At 34.6% G+C, this 15584-nt stretch overlaps 1 protein-coding gene across 6 annotated transcripts in view; it reads right to left on the reverse strand.

The window, feature by feature from the left end:
* DGKB (diacylglycerol kinase beta) overlaps positions 1–15584 on the reverse strand; it is a 327466-nt gene that overhangs the window by 129563 nt on the left and 182319 nt on the right. For all 6 annotated transcript variants that reach the window (XM_075495543.1, XM_075495545.1, XM_075495547.1 and 3 more), the window contains one exon: positions 10360–10424. In XM_075495543.1, coding sequence (XP_075351658.1) covers positions 10360–10424 — 65 coding nt within the window. The remainder of the gene's footprint in view (positions 1–10359; positions 10425–15584) is intronic.

The raw sequence follows: 15584 nt of genomic DNA on the forward strand, positions 1-15584 counted from the left end.
CATAAACCACCACCTTTGTAACAGGTGCGTCCAGTTTCCATGATATTTATTTTGTTTATGTGAATAAAGTAGTAGATAAATGTTGTTAGTAATGTAAGCCACATGATTAAAAACGTAGTCTTTTACCAGACTTTAAATAATACAAAAATGCCTATTCACAGGGTTAGTGCCCTGGCAACCTGGTGAAAGAGTCAAATTCCCACCTGCTTACTTGTTTTCTGTGTTTCTGCCATAGTTGTGAACTATGGCATTTGTAGTTACATTGTAGTCCAGCTGCTATTTTGTTGTTTAGTGATTAAAACGCTTTCCAAGTAAGTAAGAGTGTGTTTGATTGCTCCTTGTCAGGAGGGGGGAACAGAACCCCAATCTCCCTCTTCCTGGTTGAGTGCCCTCACTATGAAGCCAGTATAAAAATAGTCCCGTGGCTGCAGTGGCCTGGCTGCTGTGCAGCTTTGCTACTGCAAGGGTTTTTTTGAAGCATAAGCCCTGCATAGTTAGGTCAATCCACTCAGGTTTAATTTTTAAAAGTCCACAACAATGTGACAATTAAATTCAAGTTCCCAAATCACTTTCACAGAACATTCACGCTGCAATTCTCTATGAAATCAAAGCAGCTAAACATATTGAAGATTTCATTCAGAATGAGTTGTCAGCTGCCTCATTCCAGCAAGAAGAACATATTTCTTTGATTAACACACTTTTTTTCTTTGTACATCAACAAAATCTTGATAAAGAACTAGATTGACAGCTTAACACAGCCTTCAAGGCTTTACTATCAAAATCCAAATCACTTAAGAATCTTCTGCTACTTCTGCTGCTACTGTAGTTATTAATATATCATCATAACTAAAAGAAAAAAATCCAAGAAGTATTTTAGCTCATAAAAAAATCAGTACTGCCCTTGTTTTTAATATATTGTGAGCACAAATATTCTAACCACAGAGAAAGTTCTTCAGCTGGCCATTATACTCCCAAATCACAAGTTACTGTTCTAAAGAGCATTCGATGCCTTTAGACATCTTCATAATTGGCTCAGAAATAGCATGCTGCAAGAAAGGTTAACAGACCTTGCTGTTCCTCATATGGACAAATCTTTATTAAAAAAGCATAACTGAAAGCTTCTCAAGAACCAGGAAACCATATTACTTGCAGCTGTTCCCTAAATCGAACTTGAACAAAAAATGGCAAATCTAACAGGCAGCCTCTTCCTCTGACTACTAAATCAAAATCCTAGGCAGCTTTTACCACATCTACCTACATCACGTGGATTCAAATGATACCCTGGTCCTGAATTTTAGGTACATCAGGAAAACAATTTAATGTAAATTCAATATGATGTTAAAATACTGTCTTAATTTCTTAACCTAAGGAACCATATTAATTGTTGGCTTATCTAAGCACACTTCCAGGGATTGAAACTGGATATAATTTGAAAACTTTCCAAGCTTAATAAATTCCAAGTAATTACTAGGTAACAGTTTTTATGTCCAATGATTTTCTGCTTTTTCTATTGTGATCCATTTTATGCTATGGCATATGAACATACCACAAGCATCTGGCTCATCCTAGCAATCACTGATCAGTACATGAATTCAGAATTCTGTAATTACTGTTCACTAAAACTTTGAGAAACAATACAAAAATTAAGATTGTTCCCCATATGTTTCTTTGCCTGTCTTGTATCCTGTCTCGACAGTTTCCCGAGAGTCCTCCTGGGCCTTTTGAGCTGGAAGAGGGGTGATTCTGATCCTTTAGCCAACAATCTGCCACATTCCTTATGATCCTGATGTTGATCTGAATCCTTTTACCCAAGCCAGAGCTGAACATCACAGAGCACTCAACAGAGACAGGTAACATACATACAATGTGTATTTCCTGAGGTGCAGAGTAGAGTCCTAAATAAACATGAACAGTTTTTGTTGGACCAGGGTAGCAATATTTTTTAAATTCCCACAATTTCTCTGTCTGACAAAGGAAAAAGTTGAAAGCAGGATAGTAGCACTCTGACCACTGCTGAGATAGCAAATGAACATCCGTTAATCTTCTACTTCAGAAGCGGATGTAGATCAATAGTCGCCAATCGTTCAGCAATACAGTTACAAGAGAAGCCAGAGAGGTGTTCTTGCAGTGCCATGCTAGTACATGGAAATATCCTGATATGAGTAAGCCTCTCTTAGGAAGCGTAAGAATATAAGAAATTATACGATTTAGTCTCAAAAGATGTAAAGGACCAAAACAGTATTCCCAAAACACATCAGATCTCCCGTTAGGCAGACTATGAAGTGCGCTGAGGGAAAGACAGGCAATATCACTTTAAACTACTTTTATCTTTTAGCTAAACTAGGCTTCAACAGTAGTAGTGTCACATATCAGAATAAGCAACAGCCATTCCCTTTAAATCACCAAGTCAGCCAATATATTTCTCTGGTGATGTTTTTTATTTTGTACTTTCTTCTGATAATCTATTTAAAAATGTGTAGCGATTTCACACACACACACACACACACAAACACACACACACAAAGATAATGAAAAAATCAATATTTTGGGTATAAGCATGTCATATAAAATATAAAAATAAAAAAAAAATATAAAAAGAAAATACAATTAAATATAAAAATAAAAATAGTAAATACAATTTGGGTACATTGATGCTAAAGAGATTCCATACTTTACTTGAGGGATATCCACAGGATTGATCTTATTTTGTACAGTACACAAATTATACTTTACTACATACTATAAGTTTGGAAATACTTCCAGCTTTGCACATTTCTTAGAAAGGGCTATGCAACTCGTTGCAATAAAAATAAGAGACTTGAAATCAGATGAGAAAGCAGTCTGATTATTTACATGAAAATACATAGACACGAGCTAGGCAAACTACATTCAAACAGAATAAAGAGGAAAATGGAAAATGTTATCTGAAGTGATGGAGATGGTGACACAGGCTCTTTATTAGATACATTAAGTACTTAAAATCACTTCAGTGCAAAGATAAGAACTATGGGTTATTTAATCAGGGGCTGGCATATTGGTTGAAAGGATTACTTTTCAGGTAATTATTAAAATGAATTTTGAACAGTTGTACTAAAATAGGGCTAGGAGGATTGGCTAATTTTTTAAAAATTTTTTTTCCAATTACCTAAGTCTCTCTATTATGACACAAACTAATTTGCAATTTCAGAGTCTAGAGTTGGAAGCCTGGGGTATATTAGTTGTAAGATTCTGGATCTGAAGCAAATCTAGGACCCAATTTCTCATGACTTAAGGTACAAGGTAAGTAAAGGCACGTGCTGTGTATCGTATCAGTCTATGCTGTACTAAAGGAGTATTTGGGCTCTCCTCATTATCTATGGGTACTGCAGTATATGCCTGGATAACAACATTCTCTAAAAATAGGGGCTTAATTACTGGAATTAAAGGATTAAAAAAAAAAAAAGTCCCATAAAGCACCCTCAGTTCAGAGTAAAGGTTTTCATGTTGTGATTAAATTTTAATTTCTTTGTACTAAAGAATAATGTGTTTATGTTTATTAAATAGGAAGTGTAAAATTTATTCCTTAACAATTCATTTCATTGCTTTTAATGGCTTGGATATTGTCAATAATATTATACGTAAGTGCGCTGTGGCCACTTAGCAATCTTGACTGGATTTTGAAAGAAGGTTTTGTTGGTTTTGCGATATATATTAGAAATGGCTGCTGCTTAACTGTTTATAAAGCCCAGCATCTGTTGTAAACATGAAACATATCCACATGAAACTTATGTAAGGATTTGCCATTTGCTGCAGAGATTTGAAGATTAATTGATCCAAAATGAAGTGTGAAAATCAGCTGCAAATTTACATTGTTAGTATTCACTAGTTCTGACTATAAAATTAAGTCGTCCCCCGAAAAAAAAGCAAGCAATATTTGATAAAAACCAATTGTATCATGATGCATTTTATTCAGTGTGTGCTCATGAAAATCAGGGAAAATATCCTTATTCATTTGTATAGAAATACCTGGCCATACTTTATAAGCAAGCAATAAATAGCAAGATGTAGTTTAGTAGTTTCGTTACAGTGTTTCTCATATCTATTATAGACTCCCTTCACATGTGAATTTACTACAAATGCAAGTAGTCAGAAACCTTTTTCTATCATTGCGTTATTGTTATTTCAAATGGTGTGACTAAACAGTGAAAGAGACCGAGATTTAATTCCTATATAGTTAAGTTTGCCTTTAATGTATTGAAATGAAAGGCAGTAGTTTTAATTAATTAAAGAATGTGTAGAACATCCAATAGGCACTTCAATCCATAGGAAAGGTTCAATGACCTACTCTGAGTAATGAAACATCATCTTCAATAAATTCCTTTACCAGCCTGACATCAGCTGAAGAAAATTAGATTTTATTGACCTTGGCCTATAGCATATGGATAGACCTGTTGTGAATGAACAGTTTGTTACCTGCACAATGCATGCTGGGCCAATCCCTCTATATGATTGTGCACCATGTTAAACAATCCTTCCTGCTAGACAATGCAATGATTTTCACCCTTTAACACAGCTATACATTTTACTTGACAATTTCTAAAGCAACTGTTTCTTTAACAACTGGGTATCATTACGTATCTTTAAAACACGTAACTTTCCTTAAAGGAAAAAACATTCCCTTATCTTGTTAATATTAATAGTACGTATTTCAGTTACTTGTTTGTTTTTAGAAGTGCAGAATGGCAGGTGTTTCACAACCCCTCCAATGGAAGTGCCCCATAAACAGATAGCCTTTACCACTATAACAGGACAAAACCTGACCCCATTTTAGTCCTGCAGTAGTGACTTTGGCAGCTGAGGACCCTGAGAATACAAACATAAACCCACTGCTCTGCTTAGGGTCGGATAAGGCGCACTGCTTTCAAAGATGTACTTTGAAATCACAGGGGATGCTCAGGACATAGGGATGTCCACTTAGAACATCTTTTATACAGCCCACTGCCTCTAGTCCTCATGAGTCTGAACCTAAGGTTCCCCAACCAGACCAGCCTCCCAGATAGCCACTACAGAATAATGTTTAACAGGGTAAGAAGTCTCTCAAGCAGAGGGCCTTAGCCCATTCTCACTTTCTAGAGAAATGATAAAAATGTGAAATCCTGTATCGGAGAGAGGTGCAGATACTGCAGATGCAGACTGCTGTCACTTTGCTCTCTAGACAACAGACGTAGGCTGAATCAGCATTATACTCCAAGTATCTTCTTTTGTCCCAGCTCAGTAAACTCAAGCATTCATTATACACTTCAGGCATTTTTTTCTAAAGATGAGCTACTACATATTTGAAGTCTGACAAAAGAACTTGTTGATTCTTTTTTTTTTCCCCTTTCTGTCTATAAACGTTACAACCAAGAGCTAGGCAGAGTAAGCCGCCTAACTGCAAGCCATCTCTTGCTCATGTGAAAATATTTCACACACTATCATAAATATTTTCGCCTTGTGTTGCTTCTTCTGATGACTACAGTTGCAGTAATACTGCCTGAGTTCAGAGGTATTGTTCCCTGGAGTCTTATCCTTTTATGAAAAGAAACCTGTGGGTTCAATGGGACAGGTAACAGATGTCTGCAATCTGGCCTCTCTGTGGGGCCAGTGTCTTCTTTTTAAGCGTACTCAGCTCAGTCACAACCAGAAAGGGAGGAGAGCTTGAAGGAAAGAGACTGAAATGTCTGCAATTCAAGTTAGGAATTTTGTGTTGATGATTAGTATATTCACTGCAAATATGCAGTTGTGATTCGACCCAAGAGACTCCATCACTTAAGCTGAAAAACTGGAAGAATAATGAAAATATCAAAATAGTTTTGTTCTATTCAAAATGAAACATTTTGGCTTTTGGATTCAAAGCTAAAATAAGCCACTTTAAAACAAAGGCTAAGTACATCTGAGAATGGAGCATTTTATTCACTCCGTGATAAATGATTTTGCTTTTAAACTGAGGTTGCCTTATGCAAAAATAAGGAGAAAGGTTACACTGATCTTTTTTAATTTGTGGCATTCAGTCACCAAACTGGAACTAGTACTTGCTTTCAACAGCAAGTGATTTGGGGAATCTCCAATATTCAAGTGGAGTAACTGTGTTCTGACTTCTTTACTGCCAGGTTGGATTAGAAATCTGTGTTTGCATGACAGGTCTTTTTCTTTTTTTCTTGAGATCAGTCAAGTTACGATACTATGATGACTACATTGTACAGTGCAGTACTCAAGTTGGGACACATGGAAGAACTTGCTAAAGATTCGTTTACCTGCCATTTCTCCCACCTTTTCTTTCTGTGGCTTTTCCAGATTAAACCAATGTCACATAACATGTAAGTCAAAACAAAAGAGTAACTTCCTTCACCCATATTCATTAAACGAACACTTATTCTCTTGGACATCACTTGCATAAAGTAAATCAGTACTTTCTATTACTTAAAAATTGCCTGGCAGATTAAGGGCATAGCTATTGGCACTAAATAAAAGCATAATTAAGCAAGCTGAAAGGGAATCTCAAAAGTACATGGTCAAGAACATGATACAGACTGAGTTATTAGGAATATGATCTTTTTCTACTGTAGGATTTCTTCTTCATAAAAGAGGAAAATTGACTGATGTTTGAAGATCTCCAAGATGATGTACTTAAGACTGTAAATGCAATTTATAAATCCTACTTTAGTTTACTGAGACTAAGAAATATTTTTTATGAGATATTTTATGAGAATATTTTTATGAGAAATATTTTAATTTTTTATGCTGGAGAGTCAAATTAGAGTGCCTAATTTAACTGAATATTATTTTAGAATAGTTAATACGAACTTGAATTATTTTTTGTTGAATGTATTCTTTGTTTCCCTGTGTATATTCCAGTCACATAACTCATACATCTGTTATTTCCAGCATCGAATCTATGATGTTTACACAGATCTCCCTGCAGGGCATTTTGGCCTAACTGAATTGTTATTTCAACAGTATGTCCTAGTTTAATGATACTGTTACTTGAAATGCTGTCTTTTGCAAGTTGTCTTCCCCCTGGGGTTAACTCAGCCCTTCCACACTGAAATCAGAAAATGTGACCCTCCTCTTAAGCAGGAGATGCTGGGAAGTGAACCCTGCTTTCTCAAGCACAGGGTTCTCAGCACTTCAGACCTGTAGAGTGGCTAATGTGACAGCTGAGATTCTGGATTTTATGAACACATTTAAATCTTAATGTAATGTCAGTACTGGTTTCTGATAATGTGTGCTAATGATCTGAAGATACGATTACTTAAAATGGCATATTAGGATTCATTCTTTTGACAGAGGTGGGGATGCTACTGTGTTCTCACTTACATTCTTTCCTATTTGACCATCACCAGAAGAAAGATTTTCTCTTGCAGATCCATTTTTAGGAACAAGTAATGAATATTTTAAAATCACTGTTAGACATTTATGCTAAACCTTATTTGGAAAACAATATGGAGCCATTCCATATTGCAGCTTACAAGTATAACATTTTCAAGTGATTAAGGCACGCATTAAGCGTTTTTCAGTGAAATTTAAGCTTCTGAACGCAGCAGACTCTTTTGACAAAGGGACTTTATTTCAATAAGAATCTGAAACAAACAGGTGCTTCATTGAAAAGAAATGTCACAAGGTAGCTGCTAAGTCATTTGAAGATTTAAGAAACAACAGATAATGTAGATTTTTAATTCATGAGTATTTACACATACTTAATCTGAGATTTTCCAAAGACCTAAATGTTTAAGTATCTGTAAGCTGTTTAGAAATCCACACCTTAAGTTATTTCTTTCTATTTTTAATAAGTCTGAACAGTTTCAAAATGTGTCAGAGTTCCTAATAATTAGCCACCTACTTCCAAAGCATTCTACAATATTGGCTAGTAGTCATTAAAAAGTCCTTTGATGATATGCTCTCATCTTCATTTTGAGAAGGTATGCAAGTACAGAAGGATTCTGCTTTCCCACACAAGTAAAATGTGTCGGGAATTTCCCTATTGGTATGCTCTAATTACACATGAAACTTGGGATCAGAGTATCAAGGAAATGTCCTCAGGAATCTGAGGATCATTACCAGGATTTAAAGCAAAAGATTCTTCAACCGAAAACTTAACCTAACTTACTTCACTGAAGCAAATACAACACCTTTGGGTTTCAAAGGACCTCTGCACACAGCATAAACTTGAAGTTTCTCTTCAGTGAGGAAACTTTTTACGTATTCATTTTCAGAGTAGAACTTCAGTGCAAGGACCTGCTTTACAAAACTGAATGATAGCTGTGGGAGCTCAAAACCTTGGAAAATCAGGCTAGAGAAAACTAACATAAAACCACAAAAGAATCGATTTTTTAAATCATGGAGATATTCACACGTGACAATGTAGGATTTTCAAATGAGTAAGTGTTATTAACCATGGAGCCCACTATGAATCTGACTTGAGCTGGACTTGCTGATCCTAAATAATTTACATTGCACAGAAAATTCCACACTCTGGTGAATAAAGTCTTGTGGTTTAGCAGACATCTAAAAAAGGGGTTTATTTTCACACACTGCAGGAAAACGCTGTTGCAACATATTATGGAGTGTTGCCACATGTAAATTACTGTTAGTGGAACAAACTATTTGTGAACTAACATCACTTGGAAAATTCTATTCAACAAAAATAGAAATCTGCATTTTTTTCTCACTACACAAAAGCAGAAACATTTTAAAACATCAGTCTCTATTACAATACGTTGCTGAAGTCTTTACATTCTTTTTTAGAAAGGCATAATCTTTCTGAATAGTCTTTCAATACCCAGAGAATCATTGCTTTTCTTGAGTTCTTTCAATATCGCAGTACCAAAGCACGTAGGGACTGGAACTATATATTTTTGTAATTAATTTCCTTAAGATAATGTTAGAAACATCAGGTTCCTTAAAATATAGATGAATTTCAAGGTGAGTCTGCTAGCAGATGTTATTAATGGCATATGATTTATTGTGACATGAAATCTGATCTGAAACTCATGTTATTAGCTGAGCTTTTTATAAATTATAATTGCCAACTGCTGAAAATACGCAGAAAGACCACTGATAAACTAGCTTCATCTTCAGGGCCTAGAATATCTGCATTTGCTAAATGTCCAATATCTCTAGTCCTGCTGAACGAGTATAATACATTGGGACGTGCAGATCAAGCTTGAGTTCAGATCTTTTCATAGAGTAATTCTTTCAGAATGAGAAGCATTGGAGGTAGGAAGAGGTCATACAAAATAAATATTTACTGTGGAACTTAAAAAGAAACATATACTCAGGGTCATAGTATGGCATTGCATAGATCCTAAACAGATTGAGTGTTTAAGAAAAAAGCCCCCACCTCTGACTGTTAAATGTAAAATTTACACTTTCAACATGAAAACAGCAAGAAGTTAGATAATATTCAAACTTATTCAAACATCATTCTGTACAGCTCTAAGACGACAGCACAAACAGCATATTTTATCACCCTAAGGTCTATGAAGATTTGCATCTACACAAGACTTTCCAGGTCACTCCCATGGAAAACTAAAAAAAGTCTATGGGTAGGCTCACAGTTCCTGTTTATTCCCAATAACTTTGTATCTTACTTTCCTCTCCCCATGTGCCTTTAAATGTTAGTTTCTGAAATGTTGCTTTTACCCACCACAACTTATGTGCTAAATTACCTAAATAAGAAGAGACAAACATAAGCATTGCATTATGAATATTATCTACTCAACAAATCAGATATTGAAAGAAGGTGAATTTACAGTACATGTTGTAATACATTTTTAATCTCCAGAAAGCTCTGAGATAACATTGCAAATTCAAAAAGCAACAAAAGGAACAGATGCAAAGTCTCATTCCTGACTTTTTACATATCCAAAGCTGTTTAATGATAAAAGCATTTATGTGTAAAATGGCATTCACTTGCCCTTACTAAGAGTATATATGGAAGAGCCCCCTGTCAATGTACCAGTGTGCGTGTGGGAATGAAACATAAGGATCACCATCTGCAGCTGTCTAATAAGTGTTCTTCAGTGCCTAATGGCAAAGTGTCAATTCAGGGATCCTCAGATACCACAATGCATCATCTTGTCCATGCTAGGCTTACAAGTCAAACATTTCGCATGTGAGAACAGCTTATTTATAATGCTATTCATTTCAGTTGAAATACCAGATATAAACCAGTTACACTACAAGCAGTCTGGGAGCATATACTTAATATAAAATGCACCAATTTCCTCTCTTTTATACGAATCAATATTTTAAAGGATGTGCAAAATGTAACCCCTCACAGAACATACCTTAATAACATGGAAAGAATCTTTTCATATGCAAATATTTTTAGATTCTTACCTACTGTTGAACTTCTCTGGATGTTTTTCTCTCATGATATGGAATCTGTGGGCAATTGAAGCATCCTAACAGGAAAAAGAAAACCGTAAATCTATCGTGACAGGAAAATTGCAAAACAGAAGACCGAAACTGTAAACAAGGCATATCCTTCATAAGGCGTTTTGTGAACTGTCACTTTCAACAAGAGCAATACGGTTATCACTCGGAAAGCTTACAGGTACACTGTTCCAAGGATGGGATATATCTGAACATAATAGTTTATTACACTTATTACAGTCTCCATTATTCCTTTTCACAAATCAGACATGAAAGTTACATTTACTCAAAGTGTCTTCCACTTGTGTACAGCAAATATCATCCAGATCTGGTGAAGGTTTACAATAAGACCATTCATACAGTTCGTTCTTGTTGGAATAACAAATAAAGTCTATGAGATCTATTCCTTTAGTAAAGGTGAGTGATAGATTCAGCAGAGTTACTTTATACGCATATAGCTTGAGATTTGCATTTGGCCATTCAATAGCTTTCTCTAAAATTTGGTAGAAAATGGGAATAAATGTCAGGAGATGCCCCATTTGCTATACGTCAGGGTATGAAAATCATGTCGGAGAAAAAATGGATTTTTAATATAAAAAAGAAACTTGTTAACTCAATTAAATAGATTTTCTCAAAATACTTTAAAATGTAGTAAATGATGCTAATAATACATTTAAATAATGTGTATGTGAAATGAAATAGCTATATGAAATACTTATATGTGTATAACATTTTATAAAGAATCAAACCATTCTGGTAGTGCGAGTTGCTGAAAATAGAATATTTGAAACTGATATGCTAGAATCAGTTTTCCCAGCATTTTCATATCTCCTTTGCAGGTATGAAAATAATGTTTCCCTCATTCCAGATCATGTAATATTTATTTCATATACTAATTTATTAAAAATTTACAAACTGGGAATTAAGAAAGTAAAAAGTTTTTTCATCTTTTAATGTATGTATTAAATGAGGTGTGAGAGTATGAAATCTACCAAGTCTTCATTCTTGCAGGAGATAGTAAACACAGAGAAATCCATTGGATCATGTTTTTATAATTATGTCTTAAAATGCTGCATATATAAGAATATAAATATAAGAAGAGTTAGTTCAGTTAGTAAGAAATGTAAATTCATGCCAGTTTCCATGTAAATAGAGTTTGACAAAAACTACAAATAAAACTATCACTATAATCAACTATCATATGTACAAAAAAGAGACATTATTTACCAACTTAAAAGAGTATGGTACTATAAAAGCTAAGAATTTGAGAGAAGTATGAAATTCAGTATGAAGTCTATATCTAGAAACATGTTAAATTATTTTCAAACCATGAGAATTAGCATTTGGGGGAAAAACCAAAATTAAATACTTTACTTAAATTTTACAGTATTTCTGATTCTAAACAAGATTAAAATATTTTGTTTAAAATATTTTTTATTTAAACCAGTCAATGTTAATATAAATCTCAAATAAGAAAGTAAGCATTTTGTGCAGATATATACGTACCCACTAACATCAAACATGGCTGCAACACTTTATCACTATGATAATTTTTTATTTACTAGAATCTTAAGCAGGACACCCTCTGCAGAACAGACTGGTCTGACCTTCAAGTTTGGTCTACTGGCTTTGAAAAAATAAATGTATGACCTTTAATACCATGTCAAGATAAAATTGTTCAGATAGATTGATAACATTTAAATAAACTTTTAAGATTATGAATAAGAAACTAATAAATAAGACATAATATTTTACACACACTCTACCTACATAAGGATGTAGCATAGCATAGAATTTTTAGGCAAAAGTTGTGATCACTGATCAAATAAAATCATTTAGTGGCATCACTAAATGTATTGGCTCCATTGAAATATTCACTTTTATTCATGATCTTCTTATGTTGTTTCTAAAGATGTATATAGTTTGTTGCTTTATGCACATCGCATCATTATTTATTTATTTTTCTATTATCTTTAAGAATGGAATTATCATTTAACATTTTACTGTCCTATAAGGAAATGACAGCAAAAAGCCCTAGCGAATGAACTGGTGTCAGCCATAAAATTCCTTATTGTTCTGTCCTGTCATCCAAACTGTCATCTGAAACTTTCAGTGCTATATTCTCAAACTGCACTCATCATTACTTTAAATTTATTTTTCTGTGCAATTTTATAAGGCAAATATTCACAAGTATCCAGGTGATCCCACAGTTCTTGGAGACAGATGAAATAAAGCTGACAGTAAACCCTGAGACATCACACTTCTAAACAAAGCCTGCCAGCTGAACTAAAATAATAACTCTGTTAACTTTAGAAAGACCCATCATTCATACTTTATCCCCCATTAGATGTGCCAACATTAGAAAAGTGTATTTGTTAGCCGGTTCTATATGAAAAAGAAATAAAAGGACTACTGTTGTGGTTAACGGTTAATTTTCTACACACTGAAGCAAAAGAAAAAGACAGACCCAAGACAAAGTGAATAAAGGAGTAGTAGCATATTTGACAGAAACTAGGAAACACTAATCAAGGACTAACTGTCTAATGAATGAAATGAAAAGGCTAATGTGCTTACTCATGCATAACAAATGCAAGGCACAAACAAGCTAGGGATCAATGCCCACTGCAGATGGCAAACAGGCAGTTGTTTCCATGCAAGGTTGATTTGATCAAAATTTTCCCCTGCCTGAACATTTTCTGACTCCAAAACGGATCAACTAACTTAATGAGCTGAGAGGTAAAAAAAGTACTATGCAAAGTTAATTTTGACGAGCACAACGCAACACAGGCACATGCTAGACCAATTTCATACAAAAATTGTTGTAAGGCTATTTTTATTAATGGAGACTGTAAACCAGAGTAGTAACTTAGTAACTGCACACAGATAAGCTCGGAAGTAGGGGAGCTGCTCAGGCTTTCTTTAGTTTATGCTGCCCAATCGCTCCTTTGAACCCGTAACTGAGTCCAACGTACAGAGTCCTTAGGTTGCCCAGCACAGGGACCTCTTCCCAACCATAACTCCATGCTATAGGAAAACCTGAAACCAGCCCATGCTGGTTGCGTATTAGCAAAATAATCCTTTGCTTTAGGGGGAAAAAAAGAAAAGAGGAAAAAAAGAAAAACTACCGAGTTTTCTATTTTTAAAATGTCTATCATCTTTATTTGTTAAGACAGTAGCATACAGACTAGTATAAATAAATGAAAAACAACTGGAAGAATTGAAAGTAACAGGAACTTGAGAGTGGGTAGGAATGCAAGTTCTGTCTCCTAAGAGCTACAGGAATTAGAAGATGCCATCCCTGAATCCTGAGGAACAACCATTAAAAGTTTTGTATGTCTGGATGAGGAGAGCAGAGGGTTCTTCATTGTGAGCTGTTTCAGCTACATTTGAAATAGGATTCATTTTAGCAGACTTCATTCAGCCATTTCAAAAAGGGCATCTAGCTGAACCTATTTAGAGCATACAACTGTTGATAGACCAATGGAGAATTAATTTCTTTTTTGTGTCACAAACTATATTAAAATCACCTAATTAACTATACTGAGAAACAGAGCAATATCAGCATGCATGGTGAGTCAAATATTGTTTGCATATTGTTGCTTTAATATGCTGACCTTTCCTGGTACCTGATATTGTGGATGGCCAGTAAAATATGAGAAATGATTTTTGTATTTGATAATAAAACTGATGTATAAGAGAAAACCCAGGCGTCAGTAAAGCCAACTCACATGCTTCATGATATTACCTAGCAAGGTAACAAGTGAACAGGTTTTTTTTAGAAAGGTCATTTGACAGTCAGATTCTGGTCTATAATTAATATCAGCTGTGGGCATTATTTATGAATTTTTATTAATAAATTGATATGTATGCTAGCCTGAAATACAATTTTCCAGCAGTACTATACCTGAATCTAAATATTTTCCATTTTTAAAAGTAACATACCACAAGTGCACACAAACATACCTAAAATTTGCAAGAGCTTTATTAATAATAATCTGAGGAGACACAATGCCGTCAGGCCTGTTGCAAGGTGAAAGGAGGAGGACGGTCTTATGAGATCACTGTAATGTGAAACAAGCACCTTTCACTACACCCATGCTTCAGTCACAAAGCTCATTTTATGTGTAAAGCATTGTAATATTTTTCACCAAAGCATCCAAGAATGGAGAAGTTTTTCAGGAACACTTTTGCATCAAGATCAATGCTGGTGCCCAAAGTAATGCTGAATACAGAGCATTTAAAACAGAATTAAGTAACTAATTAGACAATTTTGTGTTTCTGAGAATATTATATGGATATCTGAGTTGTATGCTACTATTCTAAAAGACTTCATTTCTTTTTTTAAGATATACAGTATTTTTACAGTCATTTACATGTCATATGCAATATATAACAATAGCCTAGATGATGATAATTTCTCTGAACTTTCCTTTCATAGTATCACCAATCTAATCTGAAAAAAACTACCACGCCTTGTTCTCTTTTGTATGCCTCTGTAGTTTAGCTGGTTTCCACTCACTACTGTAGCATTTTGAAAGTAGAGATGAAGGAATGGGTGTTTGAAGAACACAAGACGTAGTTTATGCCCGTTTAAATTCTACAAAATTGTAAACAGACTCTTAAAAATGTACCTCTATATCTCCCAAATATTCAACCTGGACGTATGTGTGATGAACATGCAGACATATATATACCCTTAATTTGAACCTGTTCAGAGTCTGAAGTAGCTGGAGTATCCTTCTTATATCTCACTCAGGTTTGTTTTAAATCCTGACAGTGAAGATAAGATAGAGAACAGACAGAGCATATCTGAATCTACTCCTAGGAAATGGAAAAAATATTTTAATTGAACTAGGACATTTCTCAAAGTGACCTGCCAAGAAGAAAAGAAGCTTAAGTTGCTACACCTCTTTAATACCTTATGATTGACTTACACACATATATATTCATCTTTTTAATGGGTATTAGCATTACCGGAAAGCAATCTGAAGCAGTCTTTTCAGAGGAGTAACCTTATACATTGTGAATAACCTTATAGAAAGATTAATGCATTTAATATATGTCTATCTATAAGCTTGCTGTGATTAAAATTTCCATTAAATAATAATTTTTATGCTGGTGAACAAACAAATGACCAATGTGCATCTTCTTTGGATATAAATGGCCTGATTATTTTTTTCTAAGATGCT

The sequence above is a fragment of the Mycteria americana genome, chromosome 2, assembly GCF_035582795.1.
Source record: "Mycteria americana isolate JAX WOST 10 ecotype Jacksonville Zoo and Gardens chromosome 2, USCA_MyAme_1.0, whole genome shotgun sequence".
Lineage (NCBI taxonomy): Eukaryota > Metazoa > Chordata > Aves > Ciconiiformes > Ciconiidae > Mycteria > Mycteria americana.